We start from the raw sequence: 22642 nt of genomic DNA on the forward strand, positions 1-22642 counted from the left end.
CTTAAGGAGATTTTGGGCTGAGACAATGGGGTTTTCTAAATATACAATCATGTCATCTGCAAACAGGGACAATTTGACTTCTTCTTTTCCTAACTGAATACCCTTGATTTCTTTCTCTTGCCTGATTGCCCTAGCCAGAACTTCCAACACTATGTTGAATAGGAGTGGTGAGAGAGGGCATCCCTGTCTTGTGACAGTTTTCAAAGGGAATTTTTCCAGTTTTTGCCCATTCAGTATGATATTGGCTGTGGGTTTGTCATAGATAGCTCTTATTATTTTGAGGTACGTTCCATCAATACCGAATTTATTGAGCGTTTTTAGCATGAAGGGCTGTTGAATTTTGTCAAAAGCCTTTTCTGCATCTATTGAGATAATCATGTGGTTCTTGTCTTTGGTTCTGTTTATATGCTGGATTATGTTTATTGATTTGCGAATGTTGAACCAGCCTTGCATCCCAGGGTTGAAGCCCACTTGATCATGGTGGATAAGCTGTTTGATGTGTTGCTGAATCCGGTTTGCCAGTATTTTATTGAGGATTTTTGCATCGATGTTCATCAGGGATATTGGTCTAAAATTCTCTTTTTTTGTTGTGTCTCTGCCAGGCTTTGGTATCAGGATGATGTTGGCCTCATAAAATGAGTTAGGGAGGATTCCCTCTTTTTCTATTGATTGGAATAGTTTCAGAAGGAATGGTACCAACTCCTCCTTGTACCTCTGGTAGAATTCAGCTGTGAATCCATCTGGTCCTGGACTTTTTTTGGTTGCTAGGCTATTAATTGTTGCCTCAATTTCAGAGCCTGCTATTGGTCTATTCAGGGATTCAACTTCTTCCTGGTTTAGTCTTGGAAGAGTGTAAGTGTCCAGGAAATTATCCATTTCTTCTAGATTTTCCAGTTTATTTGCATAGAGGTGTTTATAGTATTCTCTGATGGTAGTTTGTATTTCTGTGGGGTCGGTGGTGATATCCCCTTTATCATTTTTAATTGCGTCGATTTGATTCTTCTCTCTTTTCTTCTTTATTAGTCTTGCTAGTGGTCTCTCAATTTTGTTGATCTTTTCAAAAAACCAACTCCTGGATTCATTGATTTTTTGGAGGGTTTTTTGTGTCTCTATCTCCTTCAGTTCTGCTCTGATCTTAGTTACTTCTTGCCTTCTGCTAGCTTTCGAATGTGTTTGCTCTTGCTTCTCTAGTTCTTTTAATTGCGATGTTAGAGTGTCAATTTTAGATCTTTCCTGCTTTCTCTTGTGGGCATGTAGTGCTATAAATTTCCCTCTACACACTGCTTTAAATGTGTCCCAGAGATTCTGGTATGTTGTATCTTTGCTCTCATTGGTTTCAAAGAACATCTTTATTTCTGCCTTCATTTCGTTATGTACCCAGTAGTCATTCAGGAGCAGGTTGTTCAGTTTCCATGTAGTTGAGCGGTTTTGATTGAGTTTCTTAGTCCTGAGTTCTAGTTTGATTGCACTGTGGTCTGAGAGACAGTTTGTTATAATTTCTGTTCTTGTACATTTGCTGAGGAGTGCTTTACTTCCAATTACGTGGTCAATTTTGGAGTAAGTATGATGTGGTGCTGAGAAGAATGTATATTCTGTTGATTTGGGGTGGAGAGTTCTGTAGATGTCTATTAGGTCTGCTTGCTGCAGAGATGAGTTCAATTCCTGGATATCCTTGTTAACTTTCTGTCTCGTTGATCTGTCTAATGTTGACAGTGGAGTGTTGAAGTCTCCCATTATTATTGTATGGGAGTCTAAGTCTCTTTGTAAGACTCTAAGGACTTGCTTGATGAATCTGGGTGCTCCTGTATTGGGTGCATATATATTTAGGATAGTTAGCTCTTCCTGTTGAATTGATCCCTTTACCATTATGTAATGGCCTTCTTTGTCTCTTTTGATCTTTGATGGTTTAAAGTCTGTTTTATCAGAGACTAGTATTGCAACCCCCGCTTTTTTTTGTTCTCCATTTGCTTGGTAAATCTTCCTCCATCCCTTTATTTTGAGCCTATGTATGTCTCTGCATGTGAGATGGGTCTCCTGAATACAGCAGACTGATGGGTCTTGACTCTTTATCCAGTTTGCCAGTCTGTGTCTTTTAATTGGAGCATTTAGTCCATTTACATTTAAGGTTAAGATTGTTATGTGTGAACTTGATCCTGCCATTATGATATTAACTGGTTATTTTGCTCGTTAGTTGATGCAGTTTCTTCCTAGCCTCGATGGTCTTTACATTTTGGCATGTTTTTGCAATGGCTGGTACCGGTTGTTCCTTTCCATGTTTAGTGCTTCCTTCAGGATCTCTTGTAAGGCAGGCCTAGTGGTGACAAAATCTCTAAGCATTTGCTTATCTGTAAAGGATTTTATTTCTCCTTCACTTATGAAACTTAGTTTGGCTGGATATGAAATTCTGGGTTTAAAATTCTTTTCTTTAAGAATGTTGAATATTGGCCCCCACTCTCTTCTGGCTTGTAGAGTTTCTGCCGAGAGATCTGCTGTTAGTCTGATGGGCTTCCCTTTGTGGGTAACCCGACCTTTCTCTCTGGCTGCCCTTAAGATTTTTTCCTTCATTTCAACTTTGGTGAATCTGGCAATTATGTGTCTTGGAGTTGCTCTTCTCGAGGAGTATCTTTGTGGCGTTCTCTGTATTTCCTGGATTTGAATGTTGGCCTGCCCTACTAGGTTGGGGAAGTTCTCCTGGATGATATCCTGAAGAGTGTTTTCCAACTTGATTCCATTTTCCCCCTGACTTTCAGGCACCCCAATCAGACGTAGATTTGGTCTTTTTACATAATCCCATACTTCTTGCAGGCTTTGTTCATTTCTTTTTCTTCTTTTTTCTTTTGGTTTCTCTTCTCGCTTCATTTCATTCATTTGATCCTCAATCGCTGATACTCTTTCTTCCAGTTGATCGAGTCGGTTACTGAAGCTTGTGCATTTGTCACGTATTTCTCGTGTCATGGTTTTCATCTCTTTCATTTCGTTTATGACCTTCTCTGCATTAATTACTCTAGCCATCAATTCTTCCACTTTTTTTTCAAGATTTTAATTTCTTTACGCTGGGTATGTAATTCCTCCTTTAGCTCTGAGAAATTTGATGGACTGAAGCCTTCTTGTCTCATCTCGTCAAAGTCATTCTCCGTCCAGCTTTGATCCGTTGCTGGTGATGAGCTGCGCTCCTTTGCCAGGGGAGATGCGCTCTTATTTTTTGAATTTCCAGCTTTTCTGCCCTGCTTTTTCCCCATCTTTGTGGTTTTATCTGCCTCTGGTCTTTGATGATGGTGATGTACTGATGGGGTTTTGGTGTAGGTGTCCTTCCTGTTTGATAGTTTTCCTTCTAACAGTCAGGACCCTCAGCTGTAGGTCTGTTGGAGATTGCTTGAGGTCCACTCCAGACCCTGTTTGCCTGGGTATCAGCAGCAGAGGCTGCAGAAGATAGAATATTTCTGAACAGCGAGTGTACCTGTCTGATTCTTGCTTTGGAAGCTTCCTCTCAGGGGTGTACTCCACCCTGTGAGGTGTGGGGTATCAGACTGCCCCTAGTGGGGGATGTCTCCCAGTTAGGCTGCTCAGGGGTCAGGGACCCACTTGAGCAGGGAGTCTGTCCCTTCTCAGATCTCAACCTCCGTGTTGGGAGATCCACTGCTCTCTTCAAAGCTGTCAGACAGAGTCGTTTGCGTCTGCAGTTTTCTGCTGCTTTTGTTGTTGTATAGTTGTGCCCTGTCCCCAGAGGTGGAGTCTACAGAGACAGGCAGGTTTCCTTGAGCTGCTGTGAGCTCCACCCAGTTCGAGCTTCCCAGCGGCTATGTTTACCTACTTAAGCCTCAGCAATGGCGGGCGCCCCTCCCCCAGCCTCGCTGCTGCCTTGCCGGTAGATCACAGACTGCTGTGCTAGCGATGAGGGAGGCTCCGTGGGTGTGGGACCCTCCCGGCCAGGCGTGGGATATGATCTCCTGGTGTGCCTGTTTGCTTAAAGCGCAGTATTGGGGTGGGAGTTACCCGATTTTCCAGGTGTTGTGTGTCTCAGTTCCCCTGGCTAGGAAAAGGGATTCCCTTCCTCCTTGCGCTTCCCAGGTGAGGCAATGCCTCGCCCTGCTTCAGCTCTCGCTGGTCGGGCTGCAGCAGCTGACCAGCACCGATCGTCCGGCACTCCCCAGTGAGATGAACCCAGTACCTCAGTTGAAAATGCAGAAATCACCCGTCTTCTGTGTCGCTCGCGCTGGGAGTTGGAGACTGGAGCTGTTCCTATTCGGCCATCTTGCTCCGCCCCCTTTATCTTAGCAATTTTCAAGAATGAAATACATCTCTTTTAACTATAGTCACCATGTTGTACAATAGATCTCTTGAACTTAGTTCTCTTATCTAACTGAACTTTTGTGTTCTGTGACCAACATCTCTCCATCCTCAACCCTTTACCCCACCCCAGGGTCCTAGCCACAATTCTATTCTACTTCTGTGTGTTCAACATGTGAGTGAGATAATGGGGTATTTGTCTTTCTGTGCCTGGCTTACTTCATTTAACATTATGTCCTCTAAATTCATCCCTGTTATTGCAAATGGCAGAATTTCTTTCTTTTATAAGGCTGAATAGTATTCCATTATGTGTATATACTACATTTTCTGTATCCATTCATCCATCGATAGACACTTATTTTGAGTCCATATCTGGGATATTGTGGATAGTGCTGCAACGAACATGAGAATGAATATGTCTTCAACATACTGATTTCATATATTTGGGTATATACACAGTAGTGAGATAGATGGATCACAGATAGTTCTATTTTTAATTTTTTGATAAATGTCCATACTGTTTTCCATCATACTTATACTATCTAACATTCCCACCAACAATGTGCAAGGGTTCCCCTTCTCCCCATTCTCTCCAACACTTTTTATCTTTTGTCTTTTTGTTAATAGTCATTCTAATTTGTATGAGGTGATATCTCATTGTGGTTTTAATTTGCATTTCCCTGATGATTAGTTTTGTTGACCTTTATTTTTTCTTCATTTACCTACTGGCCGTTTGTATGTCTTCTTTGAGAATTGCCTATTTAGGTACTTTGCCCATTTTTTAAGAAGTTTATTTCTTATTATGGGGTTATTTGAATTATTTATATATTTTGGCTATTAACCCCTTATCAGATGAAAGTTTGCAAATATTTTCTCCCATTCAAAAGATTGTCTTTTTCCTCTGTTATTTCCTGCCTATGCGGAAGTTTTTTTAGTTTTAAATAATTCTGCCAATTTTCATTTTTGTTGCCTATGTCTTTGGATTCTTATTCAAAAAGTTATTGCCCAGACCAATGTCATGAAGCTTTTCCCCTGTGTTTTCTACTAGTTGTTTTAGAGTTTCCAGTCTCACAGTTAAGCCTTTAATCCATTTTGACTTAATTTTTGTATGTAGAGTGAGATAAGGATCTAATTTTATTCTTTTGTTTGTGGATATTGAGTTATCCCAATACCATTTATTAAAGAGACTAATTTTCCCTCTTGTTTTTTCTTGCCACCTTTGGCAAAAGTCCATTTTACTAATGTGTGGAATTATACCTAGGCTCTTTAGTCTGTTCCATTGGTCTTTGTGTCCTTTTGTTAATGTTAGTGCCTTGCTCTTTTAATTACTATAGCATTGTAATATATTTTGTAGTATATTGAAGTCAGGTATTATTATACCTCCAGTTTTGGTTTTTGGTTTTTATTTTTCATTTTTTTACTTGAGAATGCTTTGGCTATTCAAGGTCTTATGTGGTTCCATAATAATTTTAAGGTTGTGTTTTCTACTTCTGTGAAGAATGTCATTGGTATTTTGATAGGGACTACATTGAATCTGCAGATTGCTTTAGGTAGTGTGGATGTTTTAACAATGTTAGTTCTTCCAGTCCATGAACAGAGGATATCTTCCCATTTATTTGTGTCTTCTTCAATTTCCTTCATCAATGTTTTATAGTTTTCAGTGTACAGGGTTTCACTTCCTTGGCTAAATATATTCCTAAGTAACTTATTCTTATTAATGCTATCATAAATGAAATTGTGTTCTTGATTTCTTTTTTAGATAGTTCATTGTTAGTGTATAGAAAAGCTACTAATTTTATGTATTAATTTTTATCTTGCTACTTTACTGATTTTTTATCAGTGCTAACAGTTTTTTGGTGGAGTCTATAAGGTTTTCTTCGCATACAATCATGTCATCTGCAAACCGGGGACAATTTAACTTCCTCCTTTTCCATCTAGAAATCTTTTGTTTCTTTCTCCTGCCAAATTGCTCTTGCTAGGACTTCCAGTACTATGCTAACTAGAAGTGGTCAGAGTGAGCATTTTTATTATGTTCCTGACCTTTGAGGAAAAGCTTTAAACTTTTCCTCACTGAGTATGATGTTAGCTGAGGGTATGTCATGTATGGCTTTTATTGTGTGGAGGTGCATTCCTTCTATACATAATTCGTTGAGAACTTTTTTCATAAAAAAAAAATGTTGAATTTTGTTAAATGCTTTCTGCATCTATTGAGATGACCATATGATTTCTGTTCTTCATTCTGTTAATATGGTATATTGGCGGAGCAAGATGGCAGAATAGGAACAGCTCCAGTCTCCAACTCCCAGCACGAGCGACACAGAAGACAGGTGATTTCTGCATTTTCAACTGAGGTACTGGGTTCATCTCATTAGGGAGTGCGGGACAATCGGTGCTGGTCAGCTGCTGCAGCCCGACCAGCCAGAGCTGAAGCAGGGTGAGGCGATGCCTCACCCAGGAAGCGCAAGGAGGAAGGGAATCCCTTTTCCTAGCCAGGGGAACTGAGACACACAACACCTGGAAAATTGGGTGACTCCCACCCCAATACTGTGCTTTACCAAGGATCTTAGCAAACGGGCACATCAGGAGAGTATATCTCACACCTGGCCTGGAGGGTCCCATGCCCACGGAGCCTTCCTTATTGCTAGCACAGCAGTCTGCAATCTAACGGGAAGGCAGCAGAAAGGCTGGGGGAGGGGCGCCCGCCATTGCTGAGGCTTAAGTAGGTAAACAAAGCCGATGGGAAGCTTGAACTGGGTGGAGCTCACAGCAGCTAAAGGAGTCCTGCCTGTCTCTGTAGACTCCACCTCTGGGGACAGGGCACAGCTAAACAACAACAACAAAAAAAAAAAAAAAGCAGCTGAAACCTCTGCAGACGCAAACGACTCTGTCTGACAGCTTTGAAGAGAGCAGTGGATCTCCCAACATGGAGGTTGAGATCTGAGAACGGACAGACTGCCTGCTCAAGTGGGTCCCTGACCTCTGAGTAGCCTAACTGGGAGACATCCCCCACTAGGGGCAGACCGACACCCCACACCTCACAGGGTGGAGTACACCCCTGAGAGGAAGCTTCCAAAGCAAGAATCAGACAGGTACACTCTCTGTTCAGCAATATTCTATCTTCTGCAGCCTCTGCTGCTGATACCCAGGCAAACAGGGTTTGGAATGGACCTCAAGCAATCTCCAACAGACATACAGCTGAGGGTCCTGACTGTTAGAAGGAAAACTAACAAACAGGAAGGACACCCACACCAAAACACCATCAGTATGCCACCATCATCAAAGACCAGAGGCAGATAAAACCACAAAGATGGGGAAAAAGCAGGGCAGAAAAGCTGGATATTCAAAAAATAAGAGTGCATCTCCTGCTGCAAAGGAACGCAGCTCATCACCAGCAATGGATCAAAGCTGGACGGAGAATGACTTTGACGAGATGAGAGAAGAAAGCTCCAGTCCATCAAACTTCTCAGAGCTAAAGGAGGAATTACGTACCCAGCGCAAAGAAACTAAAAATCTTGATAAAAGAGTGGAAGAACTGATAACGAGAATAATTAATGCAGAGAAGGCCATAAATGAACTGACAGAGATGAAAACCATGACATGAGAAATACGTGACAAATGCACAAGCTTCAGTAACCGACTTGATCAACTGGAAGAAAGAGTATCAGCAATTGAGGATCAAATGATTGAAATGAAGTGAGAAGAGAAATCTAAAGAAAAAAGAAGAAAAAGAAATGAACAAAGCCTGCAAGAAGTATGGGATTATGTAAAAAGACCAAATCTACGTCTGATTGGGGTGCCTGAAAGTCAGGGGGAAAATGGAACCAACTTGGAAAACACTCTTCAGGATATCATCCAGGAGAACTTCCCCAACCTAGTAGGGCAGGCCAACATTCAAATTCAGGAAATACAAAGAACGCCACAAAGATACTCCTCGAGAAGAGCAACTCCAAGACACATAATTGCCAGATTCACCAAAGTTGAAATGAAGGAAAAAATCTTAAGGGCAGCCAGAGAGAAAGGTCAGGTTACCCACAAAGGGAAGCCCATCAGACTAAGAGCAGATCTCTCGGCAGAAACTCTACAAGCCAGAACAGAGTGGGGGCCCATATTCAACATTCTTAAAGAAAAGAATTTTAAACCCAGAATTTCACATCCAGCCAAACTAAGTTTCATAAGTGAAGGAGAAATAAAATCCTTTACAGATAAGCAAATGCTTAGAGATTTTGTCACCACCAGGCCTGCCTTACAAGAGACCCTGAAGGAAGCACTCAACATGGAAAGGAACAACCGGTACCAGCCATTGCAAAACCATGCCAAAATGTAAAGACCATCGAGGCTAGGAAGAAACTGCATCAACTAATGAGCAAAATAACCAGTTAATATCATAATGGCAGGATCAAGTTCACACATAACAATATTAACCTTAAATGCAAATGGACTAAATGGTCCAATTAAAAGACATAGACTGGCAAACTGGATAAAGAGTCAAGACCCATCAGTCTGCTGTATTCAGGAGACCCATCTCACATGCAGAGACATATATAGGCTCAAAATAAAGGGATGGAGAAAGATCTACCAAGCAAATGGAGAACAAAAAAAAGCAGGGGTTGCAATACTAGTCTCTGATAAAACAGACTTTAAACCATCAAAGATCAAAAGAGACAAAGAAGGCCATTACATAATGGTAAAGGGATCAATTCAACAGGAAGAGCTAACTATCCTAAATATATATGCACCCAATACAGGAGCACCCAGATTCATCAAGCAAGTCCTTAGAGACTTACAAAGAGACTTAGACTCCCATACAATAATAATGGGAGACTTCAACACTCCACTGTCAACATTAGACAGATCAACGAGACAGAAAGTTAACAAGGATATCCAGGAATTGAACTCATCTTTGCAGCAAGCAGACCTAATAGACATCTATAGAACTCTCCACCCCAAATCAACAGAATATACATTCTTCTCAGCACCACATCATACTTACTCCAAAATTGACCATGTAATTGGAAGTAAAGCACTCCTCAGCAAATGTACAAGAACAGAAATTATAACAAACTGTCTCTCAGACCACAGTGCAATCAAACTAGAACTCAGGACTAAGAAACTCAATCAAAACCGCTCAACTACATGGAAACTGAACAACCTGCTCCTGAATGACTACTGGGTACATAACGAAATGAAGGCAGAAATAAAGATGTTCTTTGAAACCAATGAGAACAAAGATACAACATACCAGAATCTCTGGGACACATTTAAAGCAGTGTGTAGAGGGAAATTTATAGCACTAAATGCCCACAAGAGAAAGCAGGAAAGATCTAAAATTGACACTCTAACATCGCAATTAAAAGAACTAGAGAAGCAAGAGCAAACACATTCGAAAGCTAGCAGAAGGCAAGAAATAACTAAGATCAGAGCAGAACTGAAGGAGATAGAGACACAAAAAACCCTCCAAAAAATCAATGAATCCAGGAGTTGGTTTTTTGAAAAGATCAACAAAATTGACAGACCACTAGCAAGACTAATAAAGAAGAAAAGAGAGAAGAATCAAATCGACGCAATTAAAAATGATAAAGGGGATATCACCACCGACCCCACAGAAATACAAACTACCATCAGAGAATACTATAAACACCTCTACGCAAATAAACTGGAAAATCTAGAAGAAATGGATAATTTCCTGGACACTTACACTCTTCCAAGACTAAACCAGGAAGAAGTTGAATCCCTGAATAGACCAATAGCAGGCTCTGAAATTGAGGCAACAATTAATAGCCTAGCAACCAAAAAAAGTCCAGGACCAGATGGATTCACAGCTGAATTCTACCAGAGGTACAAGGAGGAGTTGGTACCATTCCTTCTGAAACTATTCCAATCAATAGAAAAAGAGGGAATCCTCCCTAACTCATTTTATGAGGCCAACATCATCCTGATACCAAAGCCTGGCAGAGACACAACAAAAAAAGAGAATTTTAGACCAATATCCCTGATGAACATCGATGCAAAAATCCTCAATAAAATACTGGCAAACCGGATTCAGCAACACATCAAACAGCTTATCCACCATGATCAAGTGGGCTTCAACCCTGGGATGCAAGGCTGGTTCAACATTCGCAAATCAATAAACATAATCCAGCATATAAACAGAACCAAAGACAAGAACCACATGATTATCTCAATAGATGCAGAAAAGGCTTTTGACAAAATTCAACTGCCCTTCATGCTAAAAACGCTCAATAAATTCGGTATTGATGGAATGTATCTCAAAATCATAAGAGCTATTTATGACAAACCCACAGCCAATATCATACTGAATGGGCAAAAACTGGAAAAATTCCCTTTGAAAACTGTCACAAGACAGGGATGCCCTCTCTCACCACTCCTATTCAACATAGTGTTGGAAGTTCTGGCTAGGGCAATCAGGCAAGAGAAAGAAATCAAGGGTATTCAGTTAGGAAAAGAAGAAGTCAAATTGTCCCTGTTTGCAGATGACATGATTGTATATTTAGAAAACCCCATTGTCTCAGCCCAAAATCTCCTTAAGCTGATAAGCAACTTCAGCAAAGTCTCAGGATACAAAATCAATGTGCAAAAATCACAAGCATTCTTATACACCAGTAACAGACAAACAGAGAGCCAAATCAGGAATGAACTTCCATTCACAATTGCTTCAAAGAGAATCAAATACCTAGGAATGCAACTTACAAGGGATGTGAAGGACCTCTTCAAAGAGAACTACAAACCACTGCTCAGTGAAATCAAAGAGGACACAAACAAATGGAAAAACATACCATGCTCATGGATAGGAAGAATCAATATCGTGAAAATGGCCATACTGCCCAAGGTAATTTATAGATTCAATGCCGTCCCCATCAAGCTACCAAAGAGTTTCTTCACAGAATTGGAAAAAACTGCTTTAAAGTTCATATGGAACCAAAAAAGAGCCCACATCTCCAAGACAATCCTAAGTCAAAAGAACAAAGCTGGAGGCATCACGCTACCTGACTTCAAACTATACTACAAGGCTACAGTAACCAAAACAGCATGGTACTGGTACCAAAACAGAGATACAGACCAATGGAACAGAACAGAGTCCTCAGAAATAATACCACACATCTACAGCCATTTGATCTTTGACAAACCTGAGAGAAACAAGAAATGGGGAAAGGATTCCCTATTTAATAAAATGTGCTGGGAAAATTGGCTAGCCATAAGTAGAAAGCTGAAACTGGATCCTTTCCTTACTCCTTATACGAAAATTAATTCAAGATGGATTAGAGACTTAAATGTTAGACCTAATACCATAAAAATCCCAGAGGAAAACCTAGGTAGTACCATTCAGGACATAGGCATGGGCAAAGACTTCATGTCTAAAACACCAAAAGCAACGGCAGCAAAAGCCAAAATTGACAAATGGGATCTCATTAAACTAAAGAGCTTCTGCACAGCAAAAGAAACTACCATCAGAGTGAACAGGCAACCTACAGAATGGGAGAAAATTTTTGCAATCTACTCATCTGACAAAGGGCTAATATCCAGAACCTACAAAGAACTCAAACAAATTTACAAGAAAAAAAAAAACAAACAACCCCATCAAAAAGTGGGCAAAGGATATGAACAGACATTTCTCAAAAGAAGACATTCATACAGCCAACTGACACATGAAAAAATGCTCATCATCACTGGCCATCAGAGAAATGCAAATCAAAACCACAATGAGATACCATCTCACACCAGTTAGAATGGCAATCATTAAAAAGTCAGGAAACAACAGGTGCTGGAGAGGATGTGGAGAAATAGGAACACTTTTACACTGTTGGTGGGATTGTAAACTAGTTCAACCATTATGGAAAACAGTATGGCGATTCCTCAAGGATCTAGAACTAGATGTACCATATGACCCAGCCATCCCATTACTGGGTATATACCCAAAGGATTATAAATTATGTTGCTATAAAGACACATGCACACGTATGTTTATTGCGGCACTATTCACAATAGCAAAGACTTGGAATCAACCCAAATGTCCATCAGTGACAGACTGGATTAAGAAAATGTGGCACATATACACCATGGAATACTATGCAGCCATAAAAAAGGATGAGTTTGTGTCCTTTGTAGGGACTTGGATGCAGCTGGAATCCATCATTCTTAGCAAACTATCACAAGAACAGAAAACCAAACACCGCATGTTCTCACTCATAGGTGGGAACTGAACAATGAGATCACTTGGACTCAGGAAGGGGAACATCACACACCGGGGCCTATCATGGGGAGGGGGGACGGGGGAGGGATTGCACTGGGAGTTATACCTGATGTAAATGACGAGTTGATGGGTGCAGCACACCAACATGGCACAAGTATACATATGTAACAAACCTGCACGTTATGCACATGTACCCTACAACTTAAAGTATAATAATAACAAATTTTTAAAAAGAAAAGAAATTATAAAAGTATTAATTTGGGGAACTAATAAATGTTCATGAAATCTTCACAATTTATGTTCTTCTACCTTGGCTTCAGCCAGTCCCTCTGTTTGGGGTCCCCAACTTCCCACAACAAAGACCAACCTGGCCAACATGGCAAAACCCCGTCTCTAGTAAAAACACAAAAATTAGCCAGGCATGGTGGTGCTCACCTGTAATCCTAGCTACTCAGGAGGCTGAGGCAGGGGAATCGCTTGAACTTGGGAGGCGGAGGTTGCAGTGAGTTGAGATTGTACCACTGCACTCCAGCCTGGGCGACAGAGTGAGACTCTGTCTCAAAAAATAATAATAAATAGATTTTTTTAAAAAAAAAAAAAAAAAGAAAAGAAAGAAAGAAAGAAAAAGAAAAGACAATGAGAACACCTGCTACTCAAACTTGTTTTCTAAATACTATTGACCACAAGGGAAACTTGGAGACAATTTATTCAAAGGCTGAGGCTGAAATTGTGAGATGATTTTGGAATGTCTTGTGCTAGGATGGAAGGAAGTGCCCAAAATAATAGGAAGATGGCAAAAGTTATAAGAGCAAGTTTTCCACATGTTCTCACTCATAGATGGGAATTGAACAATGAGAACACTTGGACACAGGGTGGGGAACATCACACACTGAGGCCTGTCGTTGGGTGGGGAAATGAGGGAGGGATAGCATTGGAGAAGTATCTAATGTAAATAACCAGTTAACAGGTGCAGCACACCAACATGGCACAGGTATACATGTGTAACAAACCTGCACGTTGTGCACATGTACCCTAGAACTTAAAGTATAATAAAAAATAAATAAATAAAAAATAAAAAAGAGCAAGTTTGATATGGCTTTTCCTAGTCAAACCTGGAAGAGTTTGACTATCAAAGTAAATAATGAAAACACTAGATTACATAAATTACTGAATTAAGAAAGAATCCATGATTCCTTGCTAATACTAAACAAACAAAAAGGAAACAGGAAGCCTCTTAATTACAGTAGAATGCCAACTAATAAATGTAATGGGAAAGACTAAGTTAGAGAACTACTATTCTGCAACCATCAAAATAAATTTGATTCATGCAAGAATCAGTGAATGGTAAAACCTCTAGATGAAGGTTTGTTGGGGAACCGTACATTCTACAGTCAAAGTAACTCCCCCTAGATTATTTCACTGATGACAAGGGTGGGGGACATATATTTACAGCGGAGGAATCTGGTGAACCTGCTGTAATTAATTGATCAATGATTACATCATCAGTAATGGTACAAGAACTGTTATCAGGTACCTGCTGATATGATACAAAGGACACAGTATCACTTATGTAGTCCCTCTGGCCAAAAATGTATAACCAGAATCTAACAATCAGTAATACATCCAAATTGAGGAACATTATACAAAGCATGGACCTATGTTCTTCTTTAAAAGCGCCATTATCATGAAAGATAGTAAAGATTGAAAACTGTTTCAGATTAAAGGAGAGTAATATATGGCAACTTACAATATGTGGTCCTGAACTGAAAAAAGAAAATAGGTGCTATGAAAAAGAATATAGGTACAATCAGAGAATTTTGAATATGTACTATACATTGAATTATAGATCGTATCAATACTAAACACCCTGAATTTGATAATTGCACTGCTATATGTAAAAGATTGTCCTTGTTCTTAGAAGTTATATGCTAAGCATTTAAAAATAAAGGCTCTCCATCTGTAGGCCTAAGAACATTTTTTTAAAAGTTAAAAAAATAGGGCCCCTGATCTTTCATATTTTACTCAAATGGTACAGAAAAAAATTGAATAATAACAGGAAGAGAATGTGGCCAAATGTGACTGAATCAACACCAGAGTTCTACTGAAATTCATGGTAGTAATTTTGTAGCTTTTCTGTTTTAATATTTGCAAAATAAACATTTAATGAAAAATAATATTTTATCAAGAATGTCTATAAGTAAGGAAGGGATGAAGTCTTTCTGGGTAAGCTCAACCCAGCATTTTAAATAAAAATCTATGAATTCATCATACACACATACACACACAAAGCTATTTCTTTTTTACAAATACATGTAATACATATCACTTACTTGGGCTAATTTAATAAAGACAAAACACAGAGAATATTTTAAAGTTTAGATATATGTTACCAGAAAAATATATTGGGAAATGTGATAACAGCATTAATTGTACATTTGCTGATAGCCAAAGGAGAGGAATGTGGATATTATTTCTCCTTCATAACCTGACTTATGCAAGTTCATTCGAGACATTAAAATTTTCTGACATTAGCCACCAAAATTCGTTATTTCAGTTTCCAGAATATAAAATGATATGACAAATATAATACAATTTTCATTTTAAATTTGTCTAAATTACAAAGCAAGCCTTGTGCGAATAAGTGGTTTAAAAATAACCTGTACATTGGACACGTTTTATTTGTGCTGATTTCAAACAGGATTAATATTTACTAATTCTCATTAAAATGGAAACTAATATTTGATGAAGTGACAATAACATTTTATTTATTGCAGATAATACATGTGCACATCTAATCCAGGGATGTAGTTGCGGAGCAGGCAGTATGGGCAGGCTGAGAGAACTAGAATCATTCGACTCGTGTATGCAATACGGGGGTGTTGTTGAAAATACAGCTCTAAATCTGAGTTCTCTGGAGTGCTTTCTTCCCCTGGGGTCTCCAGGCAAATGCATAAAAATCTCTGCTCCCTCCAATGCTCAGAGTCCTCTTTGACACATTTTTTTCTAGGCTATGAAAACTGCATTTAAACCAGGTAAGTTATTCATTGATGTGGGGTGAAATTTTGGGTAGGAGAGAATGAAAATAGAGAGTATCCCAACCAGACAAGAGGGTTATGGGGCCTAAGGTAGGTGTCTGAGAACATTAGGACTTCTGTTTCTCCCATAAAGCAGTCCCCGAACTATGAGCTCCCTGGCTTCTCCTATCTGCTGCCCAAAAGAAAATTCCTCTTTGTTATCCATAAAGCACTCATCATCCATCAACATCTGGGAGCTAGTCCTCTTCCAGCTCTTTTTATTTACTTAAAAATTATGTTTTCTTTATCTGCATCTCCTTTTCCTGTATTTCTTTTCAGGGATGTGATATGTCTAGTTGACCTCTAGCCCCCTCTGTCATTTTCATACCTGTGTAATTTCTTCCACCTCCTCCAGAATGATAGCTTTCCTCAGAGGAGCACCTAGTCCCACAGTGTTTGTGTGGCCATAGGCTGACCTTGTGGGAGTTGATGTCCACAGCAGGATTTATCCACACTTTTGAGCAACTGGTCCCCATTCAAAAACCTATGTCCCAGTACAACCCTCTCCTGGCTCTCCTGCCATGTGACTTTATTGTCAAGACAGTTTTAGCCATTACTCAGAGGGACAGATAGAGGTGGATGCATTTCCTACTTCAAAAACAGAAGTTGAGAAAGAAAAAAAAAAAAAACAGAAATGAACCTGTCAGGGAAGGAATTAATGATTATGCTTACCTGCCATACACCAGGTCCTGAGTTAGGCACTGACTGAATAAACATCAGCTAGTAGATGTTTATCTGCGCTGCTTCATCCCTTGGACCCCTGAACTTCTCATTAACTCTAAATTTCTCATTACCTGAGTTCTATACCAAGTTCATCTCCTAAGAATGGGAAATGGAATGTTGAGCTTAACACCAAGCCCAGGAGGGTGTGGAAGAAAGCAGGACCCAGAGTAAAATTTCTCAACTGTGGCACGATAGACATTTGGGGCCTGATGATCCTTGATTGTGGGAGCTGTACTATTTAGCAGCATCCCTGGCCTCTACCCATTAAATGCCGGTAGCAATCACTCCCCAATTATAAGAACCAAAATGTCTCCAGGCATTGATAAATATCCTTTGGGGAACAAAATCACCACCCTCTGAAAACCACTAACCTAGAGTTTGGCCTTGAGAGTGAAAAAGCATTTCTTTCATATAAAGTGTTAGTTGCATCTCCATGGGTTTAATGAGCCTTTTGGCTACTTAACCACCTGGGTTATTCTAGGTTATCTCATTCTGAGTTAGCTTGACTTATTTTTCCCCATGGGTTATTTGGGACGGGTCCACTTGCCCCTCTTTGTCAGCACCTGAGCCCCTCTTTTTTGCAGTACTTTGGAAAGGAGGGTCTTTTCTCAATTTTTCAGCCTTCAGCTTTCCTGGGTGCACTATTTTTTTATGGCTTCACCAGAAGGCTTTCACTACTGGTGACTAAAGAGACATATCAAAGGTATCAAAATATCAACAACTGTTGAAATTTCAATTATAAACAATTTCAAACCCTTATGGCATTTTGTTTACATAGAGGGCATGGCAGCCTGCTCAGGGGCTCTCCCCCACTACCTCTTACCCCCAAACAGCAGGCCTTGTCAGTTTTCCTCAATTCATTATGGTCGCTTGCCTCTTGCCCCATTTCACAGATCAGAAAATGATGCATTCTACAATTCCAACTTCAAATCCAAGCTCTATTCCTCACTAGCTATGCCAAGTTAAGTGGCTCTCTGAAAATTTGGAGATGATAAAATCTACTTCCCTGGGTTGTTACAAGTAATAAATGAGGTACCATAAATAATGTTTTAAAATTGGTACCTGACATAAAATAGGTAATCTTTAAAGTTATTTTATTCATCCTATTTCACTGTAAAAATTTTATATCAATACATTATTTTCTTCTATTACAGAAAACACTCTACTTTACTTTTAGATTACTTCTCTCTTCTAATCCTTTCTCCAACCACTTCTAGATAAATACACCTAAGGCTCTTCCATTTAAAAGCCCATGGTGGTACTGGGTGCAGTGGCTCATGCCTATAATCACAGTGCTTTGGGAGAGTGAGATGGAAGGATCGTTTGAGGCCAGGAATTCAAAACCTGGGCAATATGGAAAGACCCTATATCTTAAAAAAAAATAATTAAAAGAATTAGCTGGGCATGGTGGCTCATGACAGTAGCCCCAGCTACTCAGGAGGCTGAGGTGGAAAAATCACTCGAGCCCAGGAGTTGGAGCCTGCAGTGAGCTATGATCATGCCCCTGCATAGCTTGGGAAACAGAAGGAGACACTGTCTCAAAAAAAAGAAAAATGATCAGCACATGGTGCATGGTGGCTGACCATTTCCTCATGAGACAGCACCAAAGCTCCTCAATTTATAATCAGAGCCAATGTACTTTTGTTTTTATCTTCCTACCATTGCATAGTATATTGCATGTGATCACACAACTACATAGAACTACAAACTGGTTTAAATACATTAGATATTTGTATGACAACAGTCTTTCCTTAAACTCCCAAATGACTTTACCCCACATCTGATTCCCCACCTAGTTCGCCTCCACCCAATGACATCCTGCAGCCAAAGAGACCAAATTACTATCTCCATTTGTGTCCCCATAGCAGTTTTTTGTGCTACTCCTATGCTCACTTAGCATATTATTTTAATTTACAGTGTAAATTTCGATCTTGGCTATAAGTTGTTACCTTATTGAAGAAACACATAATATGTTATTTATCTTTTCATCCTATATAGTTCCCAGGACACTAACTATTGAAAAGAATCAGGCTGATGTCATAAGCCTGTGGCGACATCAAAAAAAAAAAAATCTTTGAGTACGATATGAAATTTCAACCCTTCCTATAAACAAGAAGTGAGGTCCCAGGTTATCTGCTTCAGGTATGGCGCACATATTAAATCACACTGGTGTTAGCCACACAATCTTCCACTTGCTGGGCATCCCCGGCCTAGAGGACCAGCACATGTGGATTTCCATCCCCTTCTTCCTTTCCTATGTCACCGCCCTTCTTGGGAACAGCCTGCTCATCTTCATTATCCTCACAAAGCGCAGCCTCCATGAACCCATGTATCTCTTCCTCTGCATGCTGGCCGGAGCAGACCTTGTCCTCGCCACATGCACAGTACCACAGGCTTTGTCCATCTTCTGGTTCTGTGCTGGGGACATCTCCTTGGATCGTTGCATCACTCAGCTCTTCTTTATCCATTCCACCTTCATCTCTGAGTCAGGGATCTTGCTGGTGATGGCCTTTGACCGCTACATTGCCATATGCTACCCACTGAGGTACACCACAATTCTTACAAACTCCTCTATTGGAAAAATCGGAGTGACTATCTTACTAAGAAGTTATGGTACAATATTCCCCATAATATTTCTTCTGAAAAGACTGACTTATTGCAGAAGTAACATGCTTCCACACAGTAGTTGTGAACACATTGTCTTGGCCAAATTTTCCTGTGATGACATTCGAATAAACATCTGGTATGGGTTTTTTGTCTTAATGTCAACAGTGATTTTAGATGTTATGCTAATTTTTATTTCATATACGCTTATTCTCCGCGCTATCTTCCACATTCCATCCCAAGATGCTCGCCACAAGGCTCTCAATACTTGTGGCTCCCACGTCTGTGTCATCATTCTGTTTTATGGGCCTGGGATCTTCTCAGTCCTCACTCAGCGGTTTGGACGCCACATCTCACCCCATATCCACGTCCTGCTGGCTAATGTCTGCATCCTGGTTCCTCCCATGCTGAATCCCATCATTTATGGAATCAAGACCAAACATATCTGGGACCAGGTAACTCATGTCTTATTTCCAAAAGTGAAATGACTTTAGGAATAAAAACCAAACTACTGTTTTCTAAACTTTTCTAGCCATACATGAGGTGAACTTTAGCAGCCCTACTAAGTAAGAGACAGCTGAGACTAGATAAATATCTCAATGAGTCCATGTTTCAGGAACAAATCCACTGGGGAAATTTTGGCTTATGGGTTTCAAGGTCTCTGATCCATAATAAGGGATCGATTTCTTTGTGTCTCAGTGTATTTTCTCATTCAGAGTCTAAGGAATAAACCAGTTCACCTTTATAATTCACTACTAGTCTACAGTCGTAGATAGGCATTTGGAAAGGGATGTACTATGGATAGTTCATTCTCATTCTCTCATTCTCTCTCTATCTCTCTCTCTATCTCTCTCTCTCTCTCTCTTTCTCTCTCTCTCTCTCTCTTCATGGCAGTGACATGTTTCAAAGAGTCGTATATACATTCAGGATTCAATGTCTTTCTGCCTATTTTTCTTGATCTCACTCCAGTCAGACTTCGTTCCTATGCCATTGACATTGCGGGTCACAGGGATCTCCACACTGATAATTCAATGGCCAATGATCAGTCTACATCTTATATGACACATCAGCAGCATCTGACACAGTCAACGTTCTCTTTATTCTTGAAATTCCTCAACTATCCCATCTTAGATAATATCATAGAAATAAAATCTGTATAAAAATCACCCACTTTTTCCATAGAGATATTCACTAATATCATTTTATAGATTGCTATATATTGTGATGGTTAATACTGGGTGTCAACTTGATTGGATTGAAGGATCACCTAGATAGCTGGTAAGTATTGTTTCTGGGTGTGTTTGTGAGGGTGTTGCCAGAGGACATTTGAGTCAGTGGATTGGGAGAGGAAGACCCACTCTCAATGTGGATTGGCACCATCCAATCAGCTATCAGCACAGCTAGAACAAAGCAGGTGGAAGAAGGAGGGATAAGCTGGCTTGCTGAGTCTTCTGGCTTTCATTTTTCTCCCACGCTGGATGCTTCTCTCTGTTCCTCCTTTCCTTGGACATCAGACTCCAGGTTCTTCGGGTCTTGGACTCCTGGACTTACACAAATGGTTTGCCAGGGACTCTCGGGCCTTTGCCACAGACTGAAGGCTGCACTGTTGGCGCCCCTGCTTTTGAGGCTTTTGGAGTTGGACTGAGCCACCACTGGCTTCCTTCTTCCTCAGTTTGCAGACGGCCTATCATGGGGCTTCACCTTGTGATTGTGTGAGTCAGTTCTCCCTAATAACTCCCCTTCATATATACATTTGTCCTATTCTGTTTCTCTGGAGAATCTTGACTAACACAATTGCATACTGTATATGTGTGTGCAGGTAACATATTTTTATAGTTGGATTACCTTACTCTTCCAAAATGTACCTTTTTCATTTAGCAAATTAATGTTGGACTTATACCAAAAATACAGACATTTGCAGGCATTTTTAATGCCTCTCTATTGTATTCAGTACAAGAATGTGCCATGTATAATTTGGCCAAGTATACTCTTTTTAAAAACCATTTCTCGGCCAACCGCGGTGGCTAGTAGATTATTGTTTAATATTTACTGCTAAGTAATTGACAGTGTAAATAAAATTGTCATGAACATAAGCAGTAATAAACGTTTGCTGTACTTTGTGTACTTGTGGTACACTATAATAAGAGTCTTGAAAAACTGTAAGGTGCATATTTGTAACTAAGTTGTGACTAGGTGGAATATGTGTTTTATGATTTGTTTGTTTTATTTATATTTATTTATATAACTGACAAAAAAGTTATATTTACTAATTATGTACACAATATTTTAAAACATTTATATATTATGGAATGACTAAATCAAACTGATTAACCTATGCATCACCTCACAAACTTAACATCATTTATGGTGAGAATAGTTAAATCTACTCTCTTAGCAATTTTTAAGAACACAATACATTGTTATTAATTACAGTCCCCATGAGCATAGGCTGTTTTTCCATTTGTTTGTGTTACCTACAAATTCTTTCATCAGTGCCTTGTAGTTTTTCTTGTAGAGGTCTTTCACCTCCTTGGTTAAATATATTCCTAGGTAATTTTTTTGTAGTTATTGTAAATGAGATTGCCGTCTTGATTTGGTTCTCAGCTTGATTGTTATTGGTGTATAGAAATGCCACTGATTTTTTTTTTTGTATGTTGATTTTGTGTCCCGAAACTTTACTGAATTCAGTTATCAAATCTAAGAGTTTTTTGGTGGAGTCTGTAGTGTTTTCTAGGTATAAGATCATATGATCAGTAAACAGGAATAATATGACTTCTTTTCCAGTTTGGATGCCTTTTAATTCTTTCTCTTGCCAAATTACTCTGACTAGGACTTCTGGTACTATATTGAATGAGAGTAGTAATTTTTTTTTTTTATTATACTTTAAGTTCTAGGGTACATGTGCATAACGTGCAGGTTTGTTACATATGTATACTTGTGCCCTGTTGCTGTGCTGCACCCATCAACTCGTCAGCACCCATCAACTCATCATTTACATCAGGTATAACTCCCAATGCAATCCCTCCCCCCTCCCCCCTCCCCATGATAGGCCCCGGTGTGTGATGTTCCCCTTCCCGAGTCCAAGTGATCTCATTGTTTAGTTCCCACCTATGAGTGAGGACATGCGGTGTTTGGTTTTCTGTTCTTGTGATAGTTTGCTAAGAATGATGGTTTCCAGCTGCATCCATGTCCCTACAAAGGACACAAACTCATCCTTTTTTATGGCTGCATAGTATTCCATGGTGTATATGTGCCACATTTTCTTAATCCAGTCTGTCACTGATGGACATTTGGGTTGATTCCAAGTCTTTGCTATTGTGAATAGTGCCGCAATAAACATACGTGTGCATGTGTCTTTATAGCAGTATGATTTATAATCCTTTGGGTATATACCCAGTAATGGGATGGCTGGATCATATGGTACTTCTAGTTCCCGATCCTTGAGGAATCGCCATACTGTTTTCCATAATGGTTGAACTAGTTTACAATCCCACCAACAGTGTAAAAGTGTTCCTATTTCTCCACATCCTCTCCAGCACCTGTTGTTTCCTGACTTTTTAATGATTGCCATTCTAACTGGTGTGAGATGGTACCTCATTGTGGTTTTGATTTGCATTTCTCTGATGGCCAGTGATGATGAGCATTTTTTCATGTGTCTGTTGGCTGTATGAATGTCTTCTTTTGAGAAATATCTGTTCATATCCTTTGCCCACTTTTTGATGGGGTTGTTTGTTTTTTTCTTGTA

The 22642-nt window shown here is 39.7% G+C and overlaps 2 protein-coding genes across 2 annotated transcripts in view; both read left to right on the forward strand.

Annotated features, from left to right (window-relative positions):
• RHOG (ras homolog family member G) overlaps nt 1-22642 on the forward strand; it is a 1041648-nt gene that overhangs the window by 627433 nt on the left and 391573 nt on the right. The gene's annotated exons all lie outside the window — the stretch shown is intronic.
• Nucleotides 18438-19385, forward strand: LOC126936491 (olfactory receptor 52B4-like). The gene has a single exon (XM_050759258.1). It carries the CDS (start codon nt 18438-18440, stop codon nt 19383-19385), a length of 948 nt encoding a protein of 315 aa, XP_050615215.1.

Source organism: Macaca thibetana, chromosome 14, assembly GCF_024542745.1.
Source record: "Macaca thibetana thibetana isolate TM-01 chromosome 14, ASM2454274v1, whole genome shotgun sequence".
NCBI classification, from domain to species: domain Eukaryota; kingdom Metazoa; phylum Chordata; class Mammalia; order Primates; family Cercopithecidae; genus Macaca; species Macaca thibetana.